This window comes from Parasteatoda tepidariorum, chromosome 2 (assembly GCF_982258835.1).
Source record: "Parasteatoda tepidariorum strain Cologne lab strain chromosome 2, Ptep-v5.0, whole genome shotgun sequence".
In the NCBI taxonomy this organism is placed as follows: Eukaryota; Metazoa; Arthropoda; class Arachnida; order Araneae; family Theridiidae; genus Parasteatoda; species Parasteatoda tepidariorum.
Genome location: NC_141756.1, coordinates 1,654,686 through 1,678,569, shown reverse-complemented (window position 1 = coordinate 1,678,569; position 23,884 = coordinate 1,654,686). Strand labels below are relative to the sequence as shown.

General features: G+C 29.1%; 1 protein-coding gene across 2 annotated transcripts in view; it reads left to right on the top strand.

Annotated features, from left to right (window-relative positions):
* Positions 1 to 23,884, top strand: part of LOC107451919 (clathrin heavy chain 2) — a 31,992-nt gene that overhangs the window by 2,636 nt on the left and 5,472 nt on the right. The window contains exons 3-8 of one of the 2 annotated variants that reach the window (XM_016068161.5): positions 8,608 to 8,699; positions 8,771 to 8,898; positions 17,080 to 17,232; positions 19,549 to 19,667; positions 20,939 to 21,103; positions 23,110 to 23,226. In XM_016068161.5, coding sequence (XP_015923647.1) covers positions 8,608 to 8,699; positions 8,771 to 8,898; positions 17,080 to 17,232; positions 19,549 to 19,667; positions 20,939 to 21,103; positions 23,110 to 23,226 — 774 coding nt within the window. The remainder of the gene's footprint in view (positions 1 to 8,607; positions 8,700 to 8,770; positions 8,899 to 17,079; positions 17,233 to 19,548; positions 19,668 to 20,938; positions 21,104 to 23,109; positions 23,227 to 23,884) is intronic. The other variant, XM_016068174.5, reaches the window with a different exon arrangement.

Genomic DNA, 23,884 nt, shown 5'->3' with positions numbered 1-23,884 from the left:
TACTTTACTTTATTTTTTCAGTATCTAAAATTTTAATTAACAAAAAATTTGAAACAAAACCCAAGGGTACCTCAAGACATTTTTTTATCAGGGTTGGAACCAGAAAAGCATGAAATATTTTAAAAATTGTCAATAGTTTTTTTTATTGTAAAAATAATTTTTATATTTTAAAAATACGTTTGCACATCAGAAATATTTAACAATTGTATATTTGATTGAAACTACTATGCACGAAACAACAATCTTAGCTGAAAAATTCCATAAATTTAATTCCATAAAAAAACGAGAGGAAAAACATAATTTTTTACATCAACTTTTAAAAGCTGCCTTTAGTATTATTGATTGAAATTCAACTACCAGCAGTTAATATTTTGAGAACGCTATTATCCCAAAATTTATTTATGTTTAAATCAAACAATTTCATTGCTTACATTTTACTGATAAAAGATTATGCATTACGAACATATTAAATAGGTTTACAAATAAAAACTAGATGTTATTTGTGAATATGTGCATTTTAATCTGGACTTTGTAAAAAAAGAAAATGCAAAAAGTTGGGCAGAGGCTAGAGTCAACTTTCTGGTAATGACGAACTAACCATAAGAAACTACATTATGTATTTATAAAATATATTTTGGCAATTAATATATGGGAGTATTTTTCCGACATTGACTTAAATATATATACAGTAAGACCCCGCTTAACGCTGTTTCGTTTAGCGCTCTTTTATTTCAACCCGGGGATTCCCCAAATATGTACATAACATATCCGAAACAGTGTAGTTGTGTTTCTTGTTTGGTGCGGTGCTGTATGGACGCATTTTTATAATTTGAAACATTTGTTGATATTATTGTAAGTACATATAAATTTATATAATACTATAATGATTAATACAGTGACAAATATTATGATCTTTAGTTTTTATCATGGGTGATAATGAAAAACAAGAAAAGAAGGCAACCAGAAAAAGAATTTCACTGGAAACTAAAATGCAAGTGATTAGAGGATTAGATTCTGGTGAACGTCAATCTCAAATTAGTGCTGCATTGAATTTGGCAACTTCAACAATAAGGACAATTCTTAAGAATAAAGGAAAAATACTGTCATCGGCAACTACGTCAAGCTCTGCAACTAGAATTACACTTTCTGGAAATAACATTATAGAGGAAATGGAAAAACGACTGTCTATATGGATTGACCACGAAATTGAACGCAATATGCCATTATGCCAATCTATCATAAAGGAAAAAGCTAGAAGAGTTTTTAATTACATTCAGGTTGAGGCAAGTGACATAAGTGAAACTTTCGTTGCTAGTCGAGGATGGTTTAATAGATTTAAACATCGAAATAATCTTCACAACATAAAGATTACAGGAGAAGCAGCAAGTGGTGATACGAAAGAGGCGGCTGAATTCCCAGCGACATTAAAAACAATAATTGAGCAAGGAAACTATCCTCCAGAATTGGTTTTTAATGAGGATGAAACAGGCCTGTTTTGGAAAAGAATGCCAAAATAAACATTTCTATCCCGTGAAGAGAAGCGAGCACGAAGATTTAAGGCTGCAAAAGATCGCTTAACACTGCTACTGGGTGGTAACGCAAGCGGAGATTTCAAATTAAAACCACTATTAGTTTGAAAAATCCAAGTACGATGAAAGACATATCTAAATCAACTTTACCTGTAATTTGGGAGTCTAATAAAAAATGGATAACTGTGAAAATTTTCCGGGATTGGTTCACTGAATATTTCTGCCAGTCTGTTAAACATTATTGCGAAATTCAAAAACTTGAACGAAGAGCACTATTATTAATCGATAACGCTCCAAGCCACCCAACAAATTTATCAGACTTTACAACATGCATTCCAGTCGAAGTGGTTTTTTTGCCGTCTAACTCAACTGCCTTAATCCAAACAATGGACCAAGGCGTTACATCTAATTTTAAGGCTTATTACTTTCGGCGAACATTAAAACAGATGTTTGACAAAGTAAACAGAGAAGAGAAGCAATCAATAAGAGAATTTTGGAAAAACTACAATATCATGAATGCTGTAGAAAACATAAACCTTTCTTGGAATGAGATAACGGAAAGATTTTTGAAAGGAGTATGGAAGAGCCTTTGGCCAGATTAAGTAAGAGCGACACTCTTTCGATATGGATGAAATAGTGGAATTAGCAAAACAAACCGGTTTAGATGAGGTAAATGTGGAAGACGTCGAAGAAATAGTTCAAGAAACAGCAGCTAGTCTTTCTAATGATGAGCTCAAGGAATTAACTGAGCAAGAAGAAAACAAAGATATTGATAGAAGTGATTTCGGAGAAGAGCAAAAAGAACTTTCGGTAGCGTTTGTAAAAAGGAGTTTTGACCACTATAACTGAAATTATGGACCAATTTGTGGAAAACGATCCAAATTTTGACAGGAGTTCAAAAGCAAGATGTAGTGTTATAGATGCTTTATCCACTTATCAACAACTTCTAACATAACGCAAAAGGAAAACACAAACTAAATTAGATGCCTTCTTGACAAAAAGGTAAAAAATTGGAAACACAAAATAGACTGAATGATCTGACTGACTTACTGTTTGTCTACGATAAGTACTCTGACAGACATTCGTCTGGAGGTGTGGCGGTGACTATGGTAACGAGTTATGATTATTTCAAGTAGGGGTGCGGGTCCCTCTTTAAGACTGGTTTCGGTGAGAGAAAATGAGACCTCTTTCTTCGGTCTATTGTGTTAGCTCTAAAGTGAAGAGAAATAAGTATTCGCTCCTGAAACATCGTTTAGATCGTTCGATTTTCTCTTTTTTAAAAGAGTCAAAATTTTAACAGCGGTTGCACCCAAAATTTAATATCATAATTTTTACATTTTTTGTTGTTTTTTAAGAAGTATATATTATACAAAACAATAGCCCAAAACGATTTTTTTTATTTAATTTATTTTACAAGATATTAACAATTAAATTTTAAAGCTCTTTTTAATTAAAAAATAAAAGGATAGAATAAATGGATTTAAAAAAAATTTATCTCATTTTACGCGGAAATAATTGAAGTATTTGATAAAGTAATTATAATAAGACAAATGTTTAAAAAATTTAATTTTTATTGCAAAATTAAGTTGTGAAATGAAAAACAAAAATGTTGTTTATGTCGTACAAAGTTCAAACAAACCGCATTTTAATGTAAATTTTATTCTGAACAAAATGGCTTTTTTAAAAAAAAAGATCCTAATTCCATAAAAAGTTATAGCTTTTTTAGCAAAACGCTGCACCGCGGCAGGCTCTGCCATTCCACTCCGCTGATCTCTCAATTGCGCTGTATCAGTTGATTTGGAGGGAATTTAAAAACCTCAACTAAAGTTTCACAAAATAGCAAACATTGTATTAAATAATAAATTTATAATTTTAGGTGAATAATATTATGAATAATTAGTTATTTTTAATGTATTTACATAATTTTTTGAGTTCAAACTTGGAACTAGAAGAATATATTTTATTTATAACTATTTTATCAAAAATTTCAATTACTTCCGCGTAAAATGAGATACAATTTTTTAAACCATTGATTCTATCCTTAGATATTTATTTTTTAATTAAAAAGAGCTTTAAAATTTAATTGTTAACATCTTGTAAAATAAATTAAACTTAAAAAAAATCATTTTGGGCTATTGTTTTGAATAATATATACTTTTCAAAAAATGTAAAGATTATGATATCAAATTTTGTGTGTAAGCGCTATTAAAATGTTGACTCAATGACAAATTAAAATTGTTATTTCTATGTAATGATTGATAAATAGGATATGTATGGAAATTGTATAAAATTGTTTAAAGCAAGCTCAATGTTTTATTAATAAATAGCTCATCTATAAATTTATCATACATAGCAAATTGGTTACTAAGAAAAAAAAATAAAAAAATAAATGTGCTAATAAAAAACTACTGGAATTATTTTTTTTAATAAATAGTGAGAAAAACTATGCAGGTTACATTAAAATAAGAGTAAGAAAGCATAATTTAAGCAACAACAAAAAAACTTTCGGATGGTTTGATGGGTAATAAAAATCATTGTTGATATATTTAGATTTCATCCTATTTGCGGTAACTTGCTTTCAGTTTAAAAATAAATAATAAAAACAAAGATATTTAATATTTTTTTGGCACAGATAACGTGAACTATTTCTATTTTCAGCAAAAGTTTTATCTCCTTTTAAAATCAGAGTTAATAAGTTTAAGCACTTCACTTTTTCCAGAAAACTCAATAGAAGAAATTAACTGCTTTAAAAAATGTGCAAGTTTAGAAATTAAACCATCTAATAATCAATGAACATTCATAATAAATAAAATTAAACTTTTTTTCTTCTTTTTTCCCCATTTGTATATAAAAAATAGCAAACGATTGAGGAAAGAGAATCTTTTTAAGTAAGTAAGAAAGAAATATCCATTCGAATCTTTAAAAAAGTTATTGAATCAGATTAAATAAGTCTCCTACTGGTGGCTGAGGCAGCCAATCTGGTATACTTCCCATACAAGCTATCATCGAAGCTACCCTCCCTAAAATGCCCTCTTGTTTCCATAGCACCAGACTGTCGCAGACTTTGTGGCGGTCAGAGTACCTATCGTAGACAAACAGTAGAATTTTATTTGTTTTTATAAGTACGTATATTCGTTTATATTGTTTTTATTTTTGTAAGAAATAAATGTTTGGTTTTATTTTTATTAAAAAAATAACATAATCATTAAATTTAATACCTAATCAATTTTCTATCCATCTTCCCCTAACCCCATTATTTACATGTTAGGATAGCCTCGTTTAGCGCTGTTTTGCATTACGCTCTACTTTGATGGGACATATCCTACGCGTTAAGCGGGGTCTTAGTGTATATATATTTTTTATCATCATACATATGTTCTGCAGCTAAATTTTAAACATTAAGTCGATCAAAGAAATTTTTTACTATTGCCGTTAGTAAGAAAATTTCTTTGATTGAATTAATGTTTAAAATATGGTTGCAGAACATATGCAGGATGATAATATATATATATATATATATATATATATATATATATATATATATATATATATATATATATATATATATATATATATATATATATATATATATATATATATTTAAGTCAACGTCGGAAAAAAATTGTCATTTTTTTACTATTATATTCTTTTAAACATGTGGAAAATTAAATATATATACTTCTTGTCTCAAATTTAAATTGGATAATTCAAAATTAAAGTAGTAAAAACAATGCTGATCATAAAAATACTCACAAGTTTGAGTTAAACTTAAACATCAGCGTTAAAAGAAAATTGCTTCCAATATATTGAAAAATTCTGAGCAAAACATTGTTATCTTTGTCGATTCTCAGGCTGCAATTCAGACAATTTCTGTATATGGCCGGGATAGCCTGGTCGGTAGGGTGCTGGGCCCATATCCAAGAGGTCGTGGGTTCGATCCTCGCTGGCCGAAGACTCCCCGTGTAGTAAATGGTGACTGATGCACGTTAAATCTGTCGAGTCTCAAAGTCCTCCATGTTACCACAACAAATCAATACCTCTGGGGGTACTGATCCAGGAGTTTCTTTGTCTTCTGGATTGGTTCAAAAATTACAAGGCTACGGAGTTGAGCGTAAGTAGTCGTAAACCCATGAAATTGGGTCAGCTGTTCAACGACGGTTATAAAATAAAAAATAAAATTTCTGTATATGGGCCGGGATAGCCTGGCCGGTAGGGCGCTGGGCCCATATCCAAAAGGTCGTGGGTTCGATCCTCGCCGGCCGAAGACTCCCCGTGTAGTAAATGGTGACTGATGCACGTTAAATCTGTTGAGTCTCAAAGTCCTCCATGTTCCTTCAACAAATCAATACCTCTGGGGGTACTGATCCAGGAGTTTCCTTGTCTTCTGGATTGGTTCAAAGTTACAAGGCTACGGAGTTGAACGTAAGTAGTCGTAAACCCATGAAATTGGGTTGGCTGTTCAACGACGGTTATAATATAATAATTTCTGTATATAATTTATACCCCTCTGAACTTGAATCTGAGTGTAAACAACGCACTGACTCTCTTCTTTGTTCTGGAAGAGAGATAGTCCTCTAGTGGATCCCTGGCCATTGTGACATCTGCGGAAATGTTGACATGTTGGCTAGAGAGCATTGCACCCACCTTCACATCCAGTTCCTCTTAGAAAATGCAAGACGGCTTCTTAAGAGCAAATTCGGACACAGAACAATATCTACTCTTAGGGACTTAGCTAATGGAAAATCCTGGGCTAGCCTTCTTGATGGCTAGCAGCGCTCTCATCTTTCCCTCCTTCCCAGGGCCGAGGGAGTTGCTTGTCTTAGAATAATTACTGGACATGACTACTTGTAGGCCTATCTATTTAAAATTAACCTGGTCAATTCACCTCTTTGTGTGCTCTGTAACACTTCGCCTATGACTGGGGAGCATCTATTTGATTGCCCCTCTCTTCTCGACATTCGTTCCTGTGACGACTTTCGTGCCCTCTCACCTTCTGGAGCTACTTCACTATTGTATTGTACTGCAAGATGCCTTATGTCTAAAAAGACAATGGCGGGCGTAATTTAAAAAAAAAAAATTACAAAATTAAAAGTAACCAAGTTATAAAAATATTCAACTGTTTATTTACACTTACATGCTACTGCAAAATTTTCTCAATATTACATCTCATAAAGTTTTATCAATACTATTATACCTGCCAAACACCATTTCCTGAAATTCTACATATTATTACGAAGTTGTAGAATAAATTATATTTTACAATTATGAAGAATAAAAAAATATGATAAATATTACTACTATTTCACAACATAATTATTTTAATTTAAAGCAAAACACGCTAAAATATACTTCATTCAATTCTAGAAGCAATATATTCTTATCTTCATTAGTTAATATACACATCTCAATAATCTTTTGGTAAAATAGAAGTTAAAAATACATATTGGCTGTTAATTAAAATAATTATTCAAAAAAGCAACAGTTGTATTAAGAGCTTCTATTTTATTTTTAAATAAATGTTTTCTCCAGTACTTTAAAACCATTTGATGTAGTGTATTGCTTCAATTGCAAGTCTTTGTTCACTTGTAAATATATTTCTGAGCAATGTTTTTTGAAAGATTTTATAAAATGATCAGCAATACAGTCCTCTCCCTCAGCCACATACGTTTTGTTTTCTGTCAGGATCAAACCTTCCATCAGTGTCCATATATTCTTTAGAGCAGGGGTGTCAAGCTCAAAGCTAACTTGGGCCGAATAAACAATGCTTAACTTTAGGTGGGCCGCAAAAAAAAAAAAAAAAAAATTACTGTTCATAGAAACAAATATTTTTATTTTGAATTGTGATAAACATATATAAAGTTAAATTATTGTTTACGTCCTGATACTTGACATCTCTTCTCTGCTATTATCTTTTCTATTTCGGGAGAAATTTTATTGGCCGAGACTACTTTCGAAATTGACCCAACGTGAGCGTTATTAATACGGTTTTGGACTGGAGATTTATTTCCATTCATAACAGAAAATAATTGCACTCACTGATAAGTACTTCCAAACTTGGAAATAATTTCATACTCGAATTTTTGAGTATTTTCAAACCTTGCTGGTAAATATTCGTGAAATTTAGGCACACCCACTTCAATGAATTTTGCCCTCAAATTTGAGTCGCACTGAATCTCAATCACTTCCATTTGCATATAACTGGGTACTGAGTCTATATTTATTGAGAAAATCAAAGAAAACAAACAAAATTTGTCTTCCAATCAATTAAAATCTTTAAACTTTGTTTCAAATTCTGTTCTAAGATTTGAAAATTTTTTCTGCATACTTTTGATACAATGCAGTATCATAAACTAGATTTGTTCTTGTTGCACGTTGGGAAGTGTGTTAAATCTTCATTTTTCAGTTGCCTTTCCCAAAGAAATAGTTTACATTTGAATGTTTTTTTAATTATGTCAAACATGCTCGTAATGATCTGATCCTTGCCTTGTAACAATAAATATAAATCGAATTAGTGTTTGGTTATATCAACCATAAAAGATAAATCTTGCAACCATATTTGATCGGAGAACGAGCTTGTATCTTGATTTACAGTTTGTAAAAACTTACATATTTTTTCTTTCGAATCCCAGAATTGATTGAGAACCTTGGAGCAAGATAACCAACTTGCCTCGCTATAATAGGATAAACCTGATTATGTACTATCTAATTGATAGCTTAGTGTGAAACAGACTCCATTTCAGCCAATTAGAATTTTACATTTTCGAGCGGACAATTTAAAATGATCCGTATAGTTTATATGAATAAAGTATATTATAATTTTATATGCTAGTTTCGTTTCTAATTCACATTTCTATTTTATTTTTACTTTGCTTTGTATATATTGACTGGGCCACAAAAATGTTCATCTCGGGCCGCGAGTTTGACACCCCTGCTTTAGAGTTTAGCTATGTATATTATATGAAAAATATCTTTATTCAATAATGGGATAAAAACTTTAGATTCGACGGAGGCAAATCTTAATTTATGTGAATTATTTATGCAGGTGTTAAACTCTTTTATTAAATTCTTTTTTTCACAGTTGACTCATCTCCGTATACCATTAGAACACATAACATGGTCAAGAGTTACAATGACTTCAGATCAGTGGATCTGCATAAGACACTCTCTACTGTAAGAATCATAATCTTTATTCCTCCACATGTTTAATAGTTACTTATTTACCATAAATATTTTATTATCAGGGGTCCAAACTTGGAAGATGTTACTGCGATAACTATTCTGAATCCACATCATTCGATGCCTCGAACTTGGAAAACAGTGGCAGATTGTGCTCAAATGAATCCCACCAAACCTATTATAACTGTGAAGGGTTAGTGCTTCAAATATTCATATTTTTGATTCATTTTCCATATAAAACTATTAAAAAACTGAATGACATGCTCATGCTTTTAACAATAAGAATTATTCTTATGAATGATTCTTATAAGAATGATATAAGATTATTTATAAGAATGATTCTTATTGTTAAAAACAAGATCATTAATTTAATCAGTTCTTTAAAAAAATATTGATTTATTTGATTTAAAGCAGGCTTTTTGATTTAAATTTTGATTTTTTTTTATTTTAATGATTTTTTTTAATAAATGAAACTTATAAGTTTTACTACAAGCTAGTAATTTATTTGTATACACCAAAAATTATAATGTTAATGAATATCGTACTTGTATATTCATTAGTAGTGTGTATCTATATATATATATATATACAGTAGAGCGACGATTATCCGAACTGCTCGGGACCGAACGTGGTTCGGATAATGAAAAGCTCGGATGATTAGAAAGTTGTTTAAAATCTAGTTTAAATGATTATTATTTATGCACTAACTTCCTTTCACACTTTTTCCAGGTTTAGGACTGGTAGTACTATCTAAAGAAGCTCAGTTTAAAAGTTTTTTTTTTTAACTTTTTTCATTTTGAATTTTTATTATCATATTTCAGCTTTTTATAATTTTTTTTGTCAATTACTGATTTTACCACATTTTTCTTTATTTTCTCTTGCAAAAGAAATCCAGCTAAGACTTATGTTTCAAAGAAGATGCTTTTTTTGAGCAGCCATATCCCTTATTCTTTTTAAGTAAATCAACTGAACTGGATCAACATCATTTTGACGTTCTAGCCAATTGATTGCAATATCTAATGAATTGCATTTTTCTATATGAGAAGGTCCTCTATCTTGAACTTGATTACCTACTTCTTCCTCTTCGTCTGTGGAGTTTCGATTTTCATTCAAAATTTCAGCAACAATTTCATCATCATTTAAAATAGGAAATCCTGGGAAGTTTTCCGTGTCTCGACACCAGTCTTCTATTTCTTCTGCTGCAACCTGGCATCTTTTCAGCTGGAAGATCTACTGGTTCAGAAATTTAGAAAAATTGTGGATAAGTTAAAAAGTATTCTAAACTTTAAAAAAAGGAAGAAAAAAAACGAATTCAGGCATAGTGCGGATAATTGGGACTGACGAAAAACTTCGACATATTGGAAGTTCGACTTACCGTTAGTTTCGGTTTTGGGCTTTCAAAATATTTTCGGATTATTTAATTAATGCTTATTAATTACGAATCTTCTAAATGCTTACAATATTTAAGAAAAAACTGTAAAGTATAATATAATAACTCACTTTATTATTTGCTCTACATTTTACGTTTTTTTGAAGTAGTCCGTCACTTTACGTTGAAGTAATCCCTTTTGAGTTTTTAGAAACAGTATATCTTTAATTTTCTGCAGGTGCACAAACATCGAATTATCAATTCCTTCTTGACTCTCTAGAAACTTTTGAAGAACTTCAAGAGATGCACGCGCTTCAAGTATGTTTGGGACTATTGTTTCTGAATCTTCTTCCTCAGCAGCACTTTCATCATTTTCTTCTGTGATCTGTATAAATTCTTCGTCGGAAATATCACCACAAACAGCAATGCTTTCATCGAAGTTTATGAAATCGGAGTTCACAATTACTTCCTCATCTTGAAGCTCTTCTATCACAGGTTCACTCTGTGTTTCTTTAAAAAACCCACACTTCCGGAAACAGTTTCTTATTGTCGTTTCGCTTACATTATTATTCCCAGCACTGGAACGTAGCCTCATGGCTTCAAGTACATCAACTTTTGTTTTCAATATTGTTTATCATTTTTCTGACAAGCCTTTTACGATAAGACTGTTTGAAGCACTTTATGATACCCTGGTCCATCGGCTGTAACTTTGCTGTTGTGTTTGGCGGAAGAAACTGCAAGTTTACTGCTTTCAAATTAGGTAGATCACTATGCTCTGTGCATTTATCCATAAAGAGTATCGCTTTTCTTTTTTTAGCGAAGAATTTCCGATCCAATTTTGTTGCATAGTCTGCAAATAAAACTGATGTCATCCAAGACTTTTTGTTAGACTTGTAATCCAAAGGATACGTTTTTACATTCTTGAAACATCGGGGATTTCGGTATTTTCCGATAACAAGTAAGGGCAATTTCTCTGTCCCAGACGCATTTCCTCCAGCTAGGACAGTCAAACGTTCCTTGCTCATTTTACCCCCTGAGCAGTTTTCATCCTTAAACATCATAGTCTTATTTGGAAGACATTTAAAAAATAAACCCATTTCATCAATATTGAAAACATCATTTTCACTGTATCCTTGAAGTAAATTTGGTAACGTTTCATTTAACCACTGTTCACATACTTCAAGAGGGACAGCTTTAGCTTCTCCAGGAAGAGTGCGAAAGGCAATATATTGTGTCTGCGCTTAAATTTTTCTAGCCACCCAGCACTAGCGTGAAAATTGTCTATTTTTAATGGTTTAGCAAAATCTATCGCTTTCTCATGTAGCAAAACACCACTTATGGGAATAGCATTTTCTCGATTTCTGTACTGCTGAAACCATTTTAGAAGAGCTGATTCCACCTGGGGAAAGGCACTCATCTTCATTCTTTTAGACAGCGGGTTCGTAGATTCATATCGTTTAAGGATATTTTCTCTTTCTTTTAATATCGTAGAAAGGGTATTCAGGGGAATTCCATGCTTCAACGCTATATCTTTCTTCTTAATGTTTGGATTTCTATCTGCATCATTAATAAGATTAATTTTATCTTCCAAGTTGAGGGTTTTTAATTTTCGCTTCGACATCTTTAGAGGTAAGCACTTCTTCCTCACAATCTCTAACAGCAAATCATAAGCATAAAGCTTGTTCAGACCAGAAAATTTTTTATTCATTCCCCACAGGTGTTATCCCTTTATCTCACACTGAAAACTTGTTCTGTCAGAACAAGCTTTCAGTCAGAACAAGTTTTCAGAACAGAAAACAAATTTATCATTCCCTGCAGGGGCCACAGATGTTACTAATCCCTTTCTCTCACTCTGACTAAACTTGTTCTGACCAGTTGAGTCTATTGTGTGTGTGTTGCAAAGGAAGGGGCATTATATCAGCTCCTAGTTTTTTTTCCTTGCTTTAAAAGATCCAGTAATCTTTTTAAAATAAATCGAGTTAAAGGGAGTAAAATTCGAGTAATCGAGAGTAATTAACATGAAATTGAAGATACGGATCATAAAAAAATCGAGTTATAGTAATATTCGAGTTGTCGTACTTCGAGTTATAGCGAACTGACTGTATATCAATGAAGAAATATTAACCAATTTGAAAATATTCATTAATTGAAATTTTATTGAATATTTTGAAAACATTTAGTGAATAAATGAAACAAAATGTTTTCATCATATCATTTTATCAATAATCTTAATATTGAGTTTTATGCCAGAGAGTTGAATTCACAGGTCAGGAGCGTTATCTTGCCTAGCTCTTAATTTTATATTTTGTCTAGTTTTTAGTTTGTTTTTTTTTTGTTTAGTTTTCCAATTGAAATTATTATCTCGTTCTTAATTTGATGAAAACTAATAATTAATGACCTGAAATATAAAGCAAAAAACTGCGAATATAAATGTTGAGAATGGTTGTAATAGAAACTTATTTGAATTTGGTTATATTTATGTTTATTATTGGTTATATTGATGTGAATACAATTTCAATTAATGTGAATACAATATAATTATTCATACCTTGCATATCCTTTTTTTATTCTTCAATATTTTTTATTTAAAAAAACATTGTTTTTAATTTGGCTTTTCTTCCTTTGCAAGCATTTCAACTAATAATTTCCTTAAAATAACGGAAATATTCAATAAATAATGGATAATTAATTGGATATAAATTTAATTATAAGTTTTAAAATTATAACTGGTTAAAAAAAAAGTTTCGGAGCCTCTCTTACTCTACTACGGAACCCTAGGATTCTGCTGTACACCATTTGGGAACAGCAATTCTAAGCAATTAATTTGACAAAACGAAGAATGTATGATTAAAAGTTTAAATATATTTAAAATTTTAACAAATTCCTTTTTGTTCTGAATTGAATCATTGCTTTAAAATGAACTTTATTGAAACCAATATATGATACAATTATTTTGTTTCACAACTCAATATACAAAATTAAGAGTTTTTTTAATATTTTCAAATTAATTTATTTATTCATTTAAAATGTACTCCTATACTGGATAAGGCATATAGAACCCGCCCCGCCCCCATTGGGGCGAACGGAGGGGTGTCCCACCGTCGCGACAGTACCTATAAGGACCGCCATCTGAACACCAGCGTTGTGCTCAGCCGATCGGCCAGCTCCACCCGGGGCATTTATTTGAAACCAGAAAATACAAAAGATGACAACACACAATAGTACACAAGCTTGCTCCGTGAGCTCCGCCTTATTATGCAAGCTTGTTTACAAAATTAAACGCACAAAATATAGGTATGCTCCGGGAGGGCCGCCTTATAGTCCTAAGGTGGCCCTTCCGGAGCATACCTATATTCTAATACATTAATTAATATATTTTATACATTAATTTATTTATTTTATCCTTTACTGGATAAAATAAATTAATTAAATATATCTTGTTCTTAACACTGTTTCACTCACTAAATTTTACTTAATAAAATTGTAGTCTTATCGATGGATGTAAAAAATTACAAGCATAAGTGAAATAAAAATTTTGCATTTGGAATTGCTTCAACATCTGTGTATATAGATGGAAATATAAAATATCATTGTTATTTACTTTTACTTCGCAATTCTTACATTATAAATCACAAAATAATAATGAAATTAGTAGTTAATTATCAATCTACTAGATTCCCAGTAATATATTAATAATTTAAGTATTCTTCATTAACAAACAGATTGAAACCGAAAGATTCTAGGGTTGACTGTGCTTTTATTTCGACCATTTATTTTTCCTTCCATATTGTCAGTTTAGACATGTGATTGCTGGAAGAAGAAATTATCTGAAATTTTTGTTCTCAATGTGTAGTTTTTTTCTGCTTCAAGGTTTTATTTGTTTTTCTTTTTGTACATAGAAAATAAGTAAAACACCATCATTTTTTATGCACAAAAGTAGCATTTATGAAATTAAATTAAATAATTTATAAAATTAAGTAAGAAGTTTTTTTTTTATTTAAGAAATTTTTTCTCATCAACACATAAAAGAATTTATATATTGAAAAAAATGGATATTCCTTACTTTGCAAGTCGTCAGTGCACTAAAAAATGATTTCAAAACCGTAGAATATCAGCAATGACTGAAAAATAATTGATGATAAAACCACTTCTATTTACGACGAAAACACATGAAGCGGACGCAGCAGAAAGAGATTAATTGAATGTACATTTCGAGATTCGAGTGGTGTTATTTATAATATTGTATTAAAAATATTGAGTTTTGCATAAATGTGCATAAATTGGCTGTTAAAACTGCCAAAAAATTGATTAGAAAGACGTCTGAATTATTGTGTACAATATGAATTTCCCTTATTTAATAATATCGGAAATTTAAAAAATCATGTGAAAATCAACAGCAATAACTGCCCAAAAAAACTGATTGAAACGCGACATAGCGCAAATCGAGCATGTCAAAAAGTAATTGCTGGAATGTGCGATTCGAATTTCTCGTCGTATGAACAAATCGGGATTTAAAATATCATGCGGATATCAATGACATTAACTGTGAATAAGTCAATCGAAAAAAACAGTGGCATCATTACATCAAAAAGTAACAGACTGAATTTTGCATGTTGTAATAATCATGCATAAAAACGCACAATGTGAAGTAAAGCTGGGAAAAAAATTTGGCGTTGAAAACATAGAATTTTTAAGAAATGCACCCCTTTGATGATTAATGATGCAAGAAAAAAAAAATTTTTATCATAAAGTTTTAACTGATTTGAAATAAATTTATTTAACATTTTATATATAAATTTTTTAATTTGTGAAATTTTACTCAAACATACCAGTAATACTTTAAATAATGCAGGGCAATGAGATAAGTCAATTTTCATTAATATTTTGATACTAAATTCTACATTTTACAAATTTTTTTCTGACAATGGCATTTTAAGCAGTTATTGCTTTATTTCCCCATTGTTTTTAAAATCTCAATGATTTAATACGTCTTTACCGTGTACCACAAATTTTGAATCACACATTTGAGTAATCCCTTATTATTGTGACACATTTTTTTGATTATCGAAAACTCCATCAGAAATCCAAGCTGATTTGCCAATATCTATTTTGGCAGCTATTGTACAAATTTCTATATGGTTTTAAATATCTCAATATTTTAATGCGCCATTATAATATTCGGAGAATTCCAAATTACGCACTTGAGTAATCATTTTTCAACCCACTCGATTAGTGAAGATTCTGTAGTAAATCACATAGTTTTACAATCGTATTTTAATCAGTTATTGCCATTGCGAATTTTCATGGTTTTTAAAATCCTAATTTTTTACTGCTACTTTGTTTTGTTCCGCTAATTTCGAATCACTAATTTGAAAAATAATTTTTTACGCACTGCAATTATTGACGACTCACCAGTAAACCGACATTTGCATAATCGAATCGATCGATTTCGTAAGGTTTTTAAAATCTTGATTTTTTTAATGCTACATATTTTGTGCAGGAAATAGTGAATTGCGCATTTGAGGAATCACTTTTTGATTCATGCGAATTTAATGCCCTCATTATTTCTTTGCTCACCATTTCATCAGTTATTGGAATTTCTGCACAGTTCCACGTGAATTTCAAATTGGTTTTAAATAAGCTTTTTATGACGTCTGTATTCCTGACGATTTCATCTCTTATACACGAATCAAAGAGTTTTATGCACTCTGAAACAGAGTGTGTGATTTTTCTGCCGATAATCTTCTTACGTGAGACAAGAGAAAAAATACGTATCTTCTTCGCTTTGAAGTGAAATGCCACCATAATCGCAAAACTCCATATTTCATTCCGTGATATCCAAGTTTCCTTATATTGTAGCGAGAATCGGATAAATCGCAAACAACAATTGAAAATCTGGTAAAAGTGATAAAAAAGTGAAGGATTTGCAAACCTGTATAATAAGGAATGAAAAAGTTTACGGGTTAAACGTCGTAATAAGAATTTTAATAACCACAAAAAATCAATTGCATTAACTGCGAAAGGAAAAAAAAAGGATCTAAACAAGGAATTACAATAGTGTAGAGCGTGTTGAGACGTGACTACTGAAATGTGCGATTGGTAATTACTGTGTCATAGTTTCATATTTAAAATTAATTTGATCTAATTGTTGCTAAATAAATAACAGGACATATATATCTTATTGATTAAGTAATTCTTCCTTAAAAATTGGAATTTTCAACAAACTTGCTTTGAAATATAAGTTGTTGTTTTTTTAAAAAAAAGAGTGAAAAAAATCCCCCCCCCCCCTACAAATGGTCTTTTTGCCTTTTTGGAAATAATATAGAGATTATGAATTTTATATTTTTGTGTTTGCTTCTCTTGTTCATTAATTCTAGCCGAAGTTATTATGGCAATTTTTTTTTTCAGTCTCGTTTTTTCGTAGTTTATCCGAAGTTGTGTTTTACTGTAACAAATCTGCGTTTAAAAAAAGTCTTTATCACACTTAAATGAGACTCTAGGAAGAAAAGAAGAGGAGGGTGCTGGTAAGGGTTAAAAATGAGATTTTTCTTTAATAGTGAAATTTAAAATTAGATTAGTGAAACTGTGAGAAAATTTTGTAAGAAATTATTGATTTGAGGAAGTCTGCGAATAAACGGTTTTGACTTTCGCCGAATTCTGTAATTTAACGGAAGAATTACATGCCTGATTCATCTAAAGGAAAGTATTGAAAAAGAATTTGAATCCAAAATGTATATCGATTAAAGAATCGTGTTTAAAGCTTTAAATAATTGTACATTTTGACTACTTAATTCTTAATTGATTTATTATTATTTTGCCCATTTGTGTTTTGAAATTAAGAGAAAGAAGTTCAGGAATCTAATAATAAAGTAAAAAGAATCGCAAATAAAAATGTTACTGTTCGAGTAATAACTTTTTTCTTTTTCATGTTGTTTCCTTTTTTATCATAATTTTAAAACAGTTCTTTCCTACATATAATTTTGCTTTTTGATTTAAATTTTATAGCTGGTTCAACTTTCCAAATATATGATCTTAGAAGCCGTAAATGCTTACACAGGTGTTCTTTGACGTATTGTGTTCACTTTTGGACTTGGATCAACTCATCTACAATAGTAATTGTATCAGATACTTCAGTTTATCATTGGTATTTGGACAGAGGTAATAATTTGTTTGTGAATGGGATTTTTACTCAGACTTTTAGAATAATAAAACTGTACAATATCACAGATAAAACTTTAATTATCAAGGTTAGCTAAAAATCGTCACGATTTATTTAAATTTATAAAAAGAATTATGTATTTGAGTTAATAGTTTGATTTCAGTCAAAAAAACAAACTATTTTTTTTAATTACCACACAAAAACCACAAACTATTGGATAGTTTAAAAAAATTGCTTTGTCATAGAAAATTTCATAATGCAGTGCCGTTTATAATGCTCTTCCTAATTGTAAGAAGCTATAATGATGAAATTCAAAAAATGGGATAGAAGTAACAGGTAGATAACCTTTAAATAGTATTGTCAAATAGCTTGTTTCTCTAACTGATCTCAATGAAACCCTTACAACATATTTTTTTATATAAATTCCTATTTAGAGATTAATCATGCCATATTGGGAATAGTATGACAATAGTTTAATTTAATTATTAAATCTGTAAAATGACTAATTGATGTCAAGCCTAGACCAAGAATTCACCTATCAAATACCTGTGAAATTTGATTAAAAAAAATAACTTAAATGGTTTTAAGGTTTATTTCTGTTCTATTCCTCATGTATTATTTATAATACCCATTTAAATAGTACCATAAAATACTGATTAAGACCCCCCTGAAATTAAGACGAAAAATGAGGGTTAACTGGGAAAAAATGCAAATTTTTAAAGATTCACAAAATATTTTAAATACCATTGATAGATTTGTTTCCCTAGCTTGTGTTTCTCTTTTTCAGTGGATATAGTACTGATTAATGTAGACCCTGGACTAAGAATTCTCAAATCAGATGCCTGGAAAATTTATGAAGAAAAAAAAAACTTTAATGATTTCTATATTTAGTGGAAGGTTAATTTCTTCTGCACTAACAATGTATAGTGCCAATTTGAAAATAGGGTGGGAATCAAAATATTGGCTGAGGGATTTAATTTATTTATTTGAATTTTGTAATTATATTTTTTGAATGAAAACTAGTTTTCGCAATTTTAAACATGTAATAAGATTGTAGTTGGAAAAAAAGATAATTTAATAAAAAATTTTAAGCTTCCTTTTGTAACTCAAATGAGCTCTCTATCTAGTAAACAAAACAAAGTTCTCGCTTGTGACAAAATTAGAAATGGAAGAAAATGTTTCAAAAATAATTTTTCATTAAAAGTTAAATAACTCACTTGAAATTCTTGGAAATAGATCAATAAATAATTATTCAGTACAAAATATTTATTAATTTATTGTAAAAATTTAAACAGGGTTAATTGAATATAGCCTTGTTTAATTTGTAGTAATAAATTAATAAATGTAAATTAAAATTTTATACAAGAAATCCTAGAGAATTTTTTTTACTTACGTAGGTATTTTTTTTTTGGTTTGATATTTATTAAAGCTTTCTAAAAGTTGTAAAGATTTAAGTTTTCTGGACTGCAAAGGGTTTGAAATGTGCATGAAGAATACACTGAATTTTAGGTTAACTTTTATTCAGACATTAATTTTTTGATTAGTGATTGAAAAATATATAATGTATACTATTTAATTTGACATAAATTTCCTCTAAGATTTAGAGCATAACAAATTATACTTCTTTTTATTATAATTGATATGCAATTTATAAAACTATACAGTAGTATATATTTATCTATGCATATAAAATAATTATCACTGCTTGAATAGTAATTTATTAAAAATGAAATACTAGTGTGGAATAAAAGAAGATTAATATATGATTACATTTATATAAACCTGCTTATATCCTTTATTTTTTCTCCAAAAAGTGCTAACATTTTAGTATTAAATAAGAATGTGGTCTTTGAAATAGCATATAACTCTTTATAAAGAAGCTTTGAATATTGGACAGATTTGATACAGGTGGCATTTGTAACTAATTGTTCATAAGTTAAGCCTATTTTTATCAAATTATTTAGCCGTATTACATTAAATTTTAATTAATTTTAAACTTATCATATTGATGCAGACCCTATTTTTGTTGCCTAACTGTGTAGGTTATTTAATCTCTTTGCATGTTTAGTGCTTTTTTTAATCTTGGAAAAGTGACTTGAAAGTTTACTTGATTCTGAATATTCCAATTTAGAAAGGATCTCTGAATATATAATAATCTTGTTTTATGGTTTATTGAATAATAATTATGGGTTTAATATTTAAAATTATTTTTTTATATAAAATATTATTAAGCATATTAAACTTTTTGTAATAGAAAAGTGTATTTATTGTTTATAAATTTATTGTATAATAATAAATGCAATTTTATTTTTCAGAATGCCCAATGCCAATAAAAATGTTCTGCCTGGATACTAAGTTAAAAAACTCACAATTAGTGCGCTATGTCTCAGATTTTGACATGAAATGGTTTGCCCTCACAGGTTTAGTGGCTGACGTAAGTTGTTTCTTTATGCAAATAATTTTTAGATAAGAATTAACGTCTGAAAGATACAATAAAAATCTATAATTCACTAGTTTTTTTGAATTATAATGGTGCTAAATTTTTACTGCAAAATTATCTGATTGCAGATTTAATAGTTTTTAATACATTATAGAATATTGATCTGCTATTATTAAGTAAAGTAAACAGGCAGTTTCTTTGAATATGTAGAATAATGATTTATGTCTGAAATACATTTTTTATATAAAGATTTGTTATTTACTTTGAATCTTAAGCAATTGCAACAGTTTTTTTTTTAGAAACATAAACCAATTCAAAATATATATACAAAAAAAGATGAAAGTATTATTCAAGTATCTAACATTTTATGGAGTGAAAAAAGTAATGTAAACTAGCAATCAGTAATATTTAGTTCTCTACAACTTTGTGATTACAAATTAATGAAAATAATCTCTTGTTTAAAGCTTCAGATGGTAGTTATTTAATTTAAATAAAGCAACTTTATTGATTGTTATTATTTTTTTGTTGTACAATTCTATTACAGGGTTCCCACAGTCCTTAAAATCTGCTTAATTTTTATTTTGAAAAATAAGGCCCCTTAAAAGTGCTTAATTTTGGTACAAGATTTTTAAAAGTTGTTAATTTTTCAGCGTGACTATAGTTACTAGGAGTAATTTTTCAGTAAAATTTTTTTAAACAAAAAGTTGTTCTTTAATCACCTAGAATTAGACCATGCATCGAGGGTAGAGCATTTTAGAGAGACAAGTTACTTTATGTTATTATAATATTATATATTATGAAATTGTAATATTATTTTAAAATAATACTTACGTTATTGTAAAATTGTTTTTGTTTTTTTAATTTTATTTATTGATTTTCTTTTTTAAGAAAGGTAAATAATTGGCACTGTCACTAGTGCTATATATATATTCAATGATAAGCAATTATACTATTTTTAAGATCCTTAATTTTTCAAAAAAGTTCTTAATTTAAAAAAAAAAAATGTGCTTAAAAGTCTTTAATTTTTGCTTTTTTAAAAGAGTGAGAACTCTGTATTAGTTAGTGCAGAGGTTCTCACGCTGAGGAGCAACATTTAGGGGAGGATTTTTTTAAGTGAGCTAAAATTATATGATCCTGTTATTAACAAAATATATTTGTTATTTAATATTTTTGTTGTAAAAGTCTTTACAAACAATTTAAACTATTTGATATTTTTTTATCATTGTTATGCATCATGTAGGTTAAGTATTTTTTTAACTCTTTAGGACAACCATGTTGTTGGTGTGACACAAATATTTTCTGTTGAGCGCAACATATGCCAAAATATTGAAGCACATTGTGTTTGTTTCACTTCATACCAATTTAAGGGAAATGCTCAGCCATCTTGTGTTCTAGTTGCTGCATCAAGAACTGCTGACTTACCAGGAAAGGTGGTTCATTTTCTTTAAACTTATCAAATTTGATCAATCAGAATTCATTAGTGCAATCAAAAGGGAAATATTACATTTTTTCAATTTTCTTAATCATTCCCGTTGCATTAGAAGTGTTCACTGCAGCCAAGTTATAGGAAATAAATGTTTTTTGAATTTTGCAAAAAAATTAAATGTTTATGATAAGAGAAATGTTTACAATAATTCTTGTTTCTACTATCAACTTTTATAGACATTTTTTGGCATAATGTCAATGATAGTATAATTTTTTCAACCTAAAATTAATAAAGTGCATAGTTTAGAAAACTAATTATGACCTAAATATAGAACTTAGTGGCAGCTAAGCGGAAGCAGTGAAGCGACAGCTAAGCAGTGAAGGAACACTTGTTCCTTCACTGGTTTTTCATCGTTTGGTGATCCAGTGAATAAACACCCCTTATCTCAGTACTTGATTATGCTATGGTGCTTTAAAAAAAATAAAACGTAACTTCAATAACTATATTTTGAATTCTCTTTTTCACAGTGAGAAAAATAAGACTATTACATGCAATTAATTCCACTTCAAACATATAAATACAAGCACTCACCTTATAATTTTTTCAACGAAACAAGGTGTTGCAGAGATAATAACAAATTCAAAAAATTTTCCTGAGAAGTCTATTTGACCAAGTAATCCAAAACATTGCTAGATGACTTCCTATTGTTTGGCAGTAAGCTATTGTTACCAATCAATCTAAAGAAAAACTTTCAAATTCTTATTTTTAATCAATATATATGAAATGTTCCTTAACTGGTTGGTTTACCCTATTCAAACATGATGTTTTACAGTCTTTAGAATCATTAAAATTTTATGCATTGTGTACAATTCAGGACATATAAAATATCCTTCTGCCACTCATCCTTTTCAATTTTATCTTCTTCTGCTTTGAATCGCAAGTACTACATTTTTCTAACTGTAACCATGTACAAAACATTTATTATTAGTCTTGGTTGGTAAACATGTAACAAATTTAGTAACTAGAAAATTCTGATTTCTTTCTTTCAATTTTTAAAATTTGTATGTTTCCTGTTAAAAATTTGTATGTTCTTCTTACAAATACTTGATATTTTTAATTTCATACCTGATTTGTTTTTTGCTAACATGGACATTTAATTGATTATTAATGTTTAATGTAATTGTTTATGTAAAAATTAAAACATTTTGTAAAACAAGTTTAATTGGAACTGAATTTTATGAAGGTTTTTAATATTTTCTGAATATAAGTAAGTTTTGGATAATAAGTTGGGCACCCAGTTACACATTAGTCCATCATATTTAGATCTAACCTTGCTTTGAAGTTTTCCAAAAGTGACATTTTAACACCAAATTGTTTCATAAGTTTCTAGAATTTGTACTGGATAGCAACCCAGAAACATCTTATTGTCTATATGAAAATCCTGGTATCTTTCCCCAAAATCACTGCTCTGAGCAATTAGGAAAGGTGGCTTATTATTATATTGCTCTTTTTCATACTTTAGTGAATGTTTCATAAAATAGTAAATGAAGACAATATACACTTATATAAACAACCAGATAATATAATGTAGGCTATTTTCCAGTTGCAAAAGACCATTGTATCTATATTTACCCAGAAAAACGTATGCAAACATTAACTGCTGTAAGAAACAGTAGCTGAAAAAGAGGATTTTCTGAAAGCGCATTTTTCTCCTTATATGATATCCTTTGAGAAAGTGGGACAAAAATAATTTGATAACTGCTCAGAAAATGTTTTATATGAAACTTTCTTGTTATTTTTATGTTAAATCATTGAAGTTGTGCTTTTTTCAAACGAATTGAACATTCAAGATTGATTAGATTAATATTTTTTTTACAGTGCCATTCATTAACAATATCATGGATAATATATGTGCAAGTTAAAAAATACTTTACTTCCAAAATTTGTTTAATTGACATATTTTAATTGGTTAAAATCATTTAATATAAAAATTGAATGTTATTTTTACAGCTTCATGTTGTAGAATTAGGACCACATTTGAGTGGAAACTTAGCTTATACTTCCCATACTGGTGTTATTGAGTTTTCAAACGAATGGTATAGATATGATTTTCCTTCTTCCATACAAGTAAGTATTATTTTATTTGGGAATTATACTTTTATTACTGTACTATAAATTATACTACTGATTTTTTAAAAAAATGATTTTTATGCAATAAATAATTTCTTTTTAAAGGTAGTAAATTTTTTTTAAAATAATTTCAATAAAGTTATTTTGTAGATGGATATCTATAAGTTTCAGACACCAAAATTATTTAAAGTGAAATAAAGACAATAATAAAATATACCTTTGGTTTTGTAAAAATTGCAAAGAAATGAATATGGATTATAAGAGATTATTCTAAAACGATAATGAAAGAACTTTTTTGTTCACAAACTAAACATCTGTTGTAAATTTACTTTTTGCAAAATAGAAAACGATTATTTTATGTGTGTTACAACTGCAACAATCTGATTCGTCATTATATACTGAAATAATAGATCCATATTTACTATTTTTATCACAATTTTTTTTAACAAAAAGTAATTAAATAGGATAGTTAAAATTAAAAACATTTTATTTTAAAAGAACAACCTGCTCATACTGAAGAGGGAAATGTTTAAAGTTCTGAATTAGAAATATTCAAAAATAGGTTTTGGAAATTTAAATCTTGTATAAGCTTCGAAATATTTAACAAAATTAATTAATTTAATATAATAAAATTAATAAATATAGATTTGAAAAA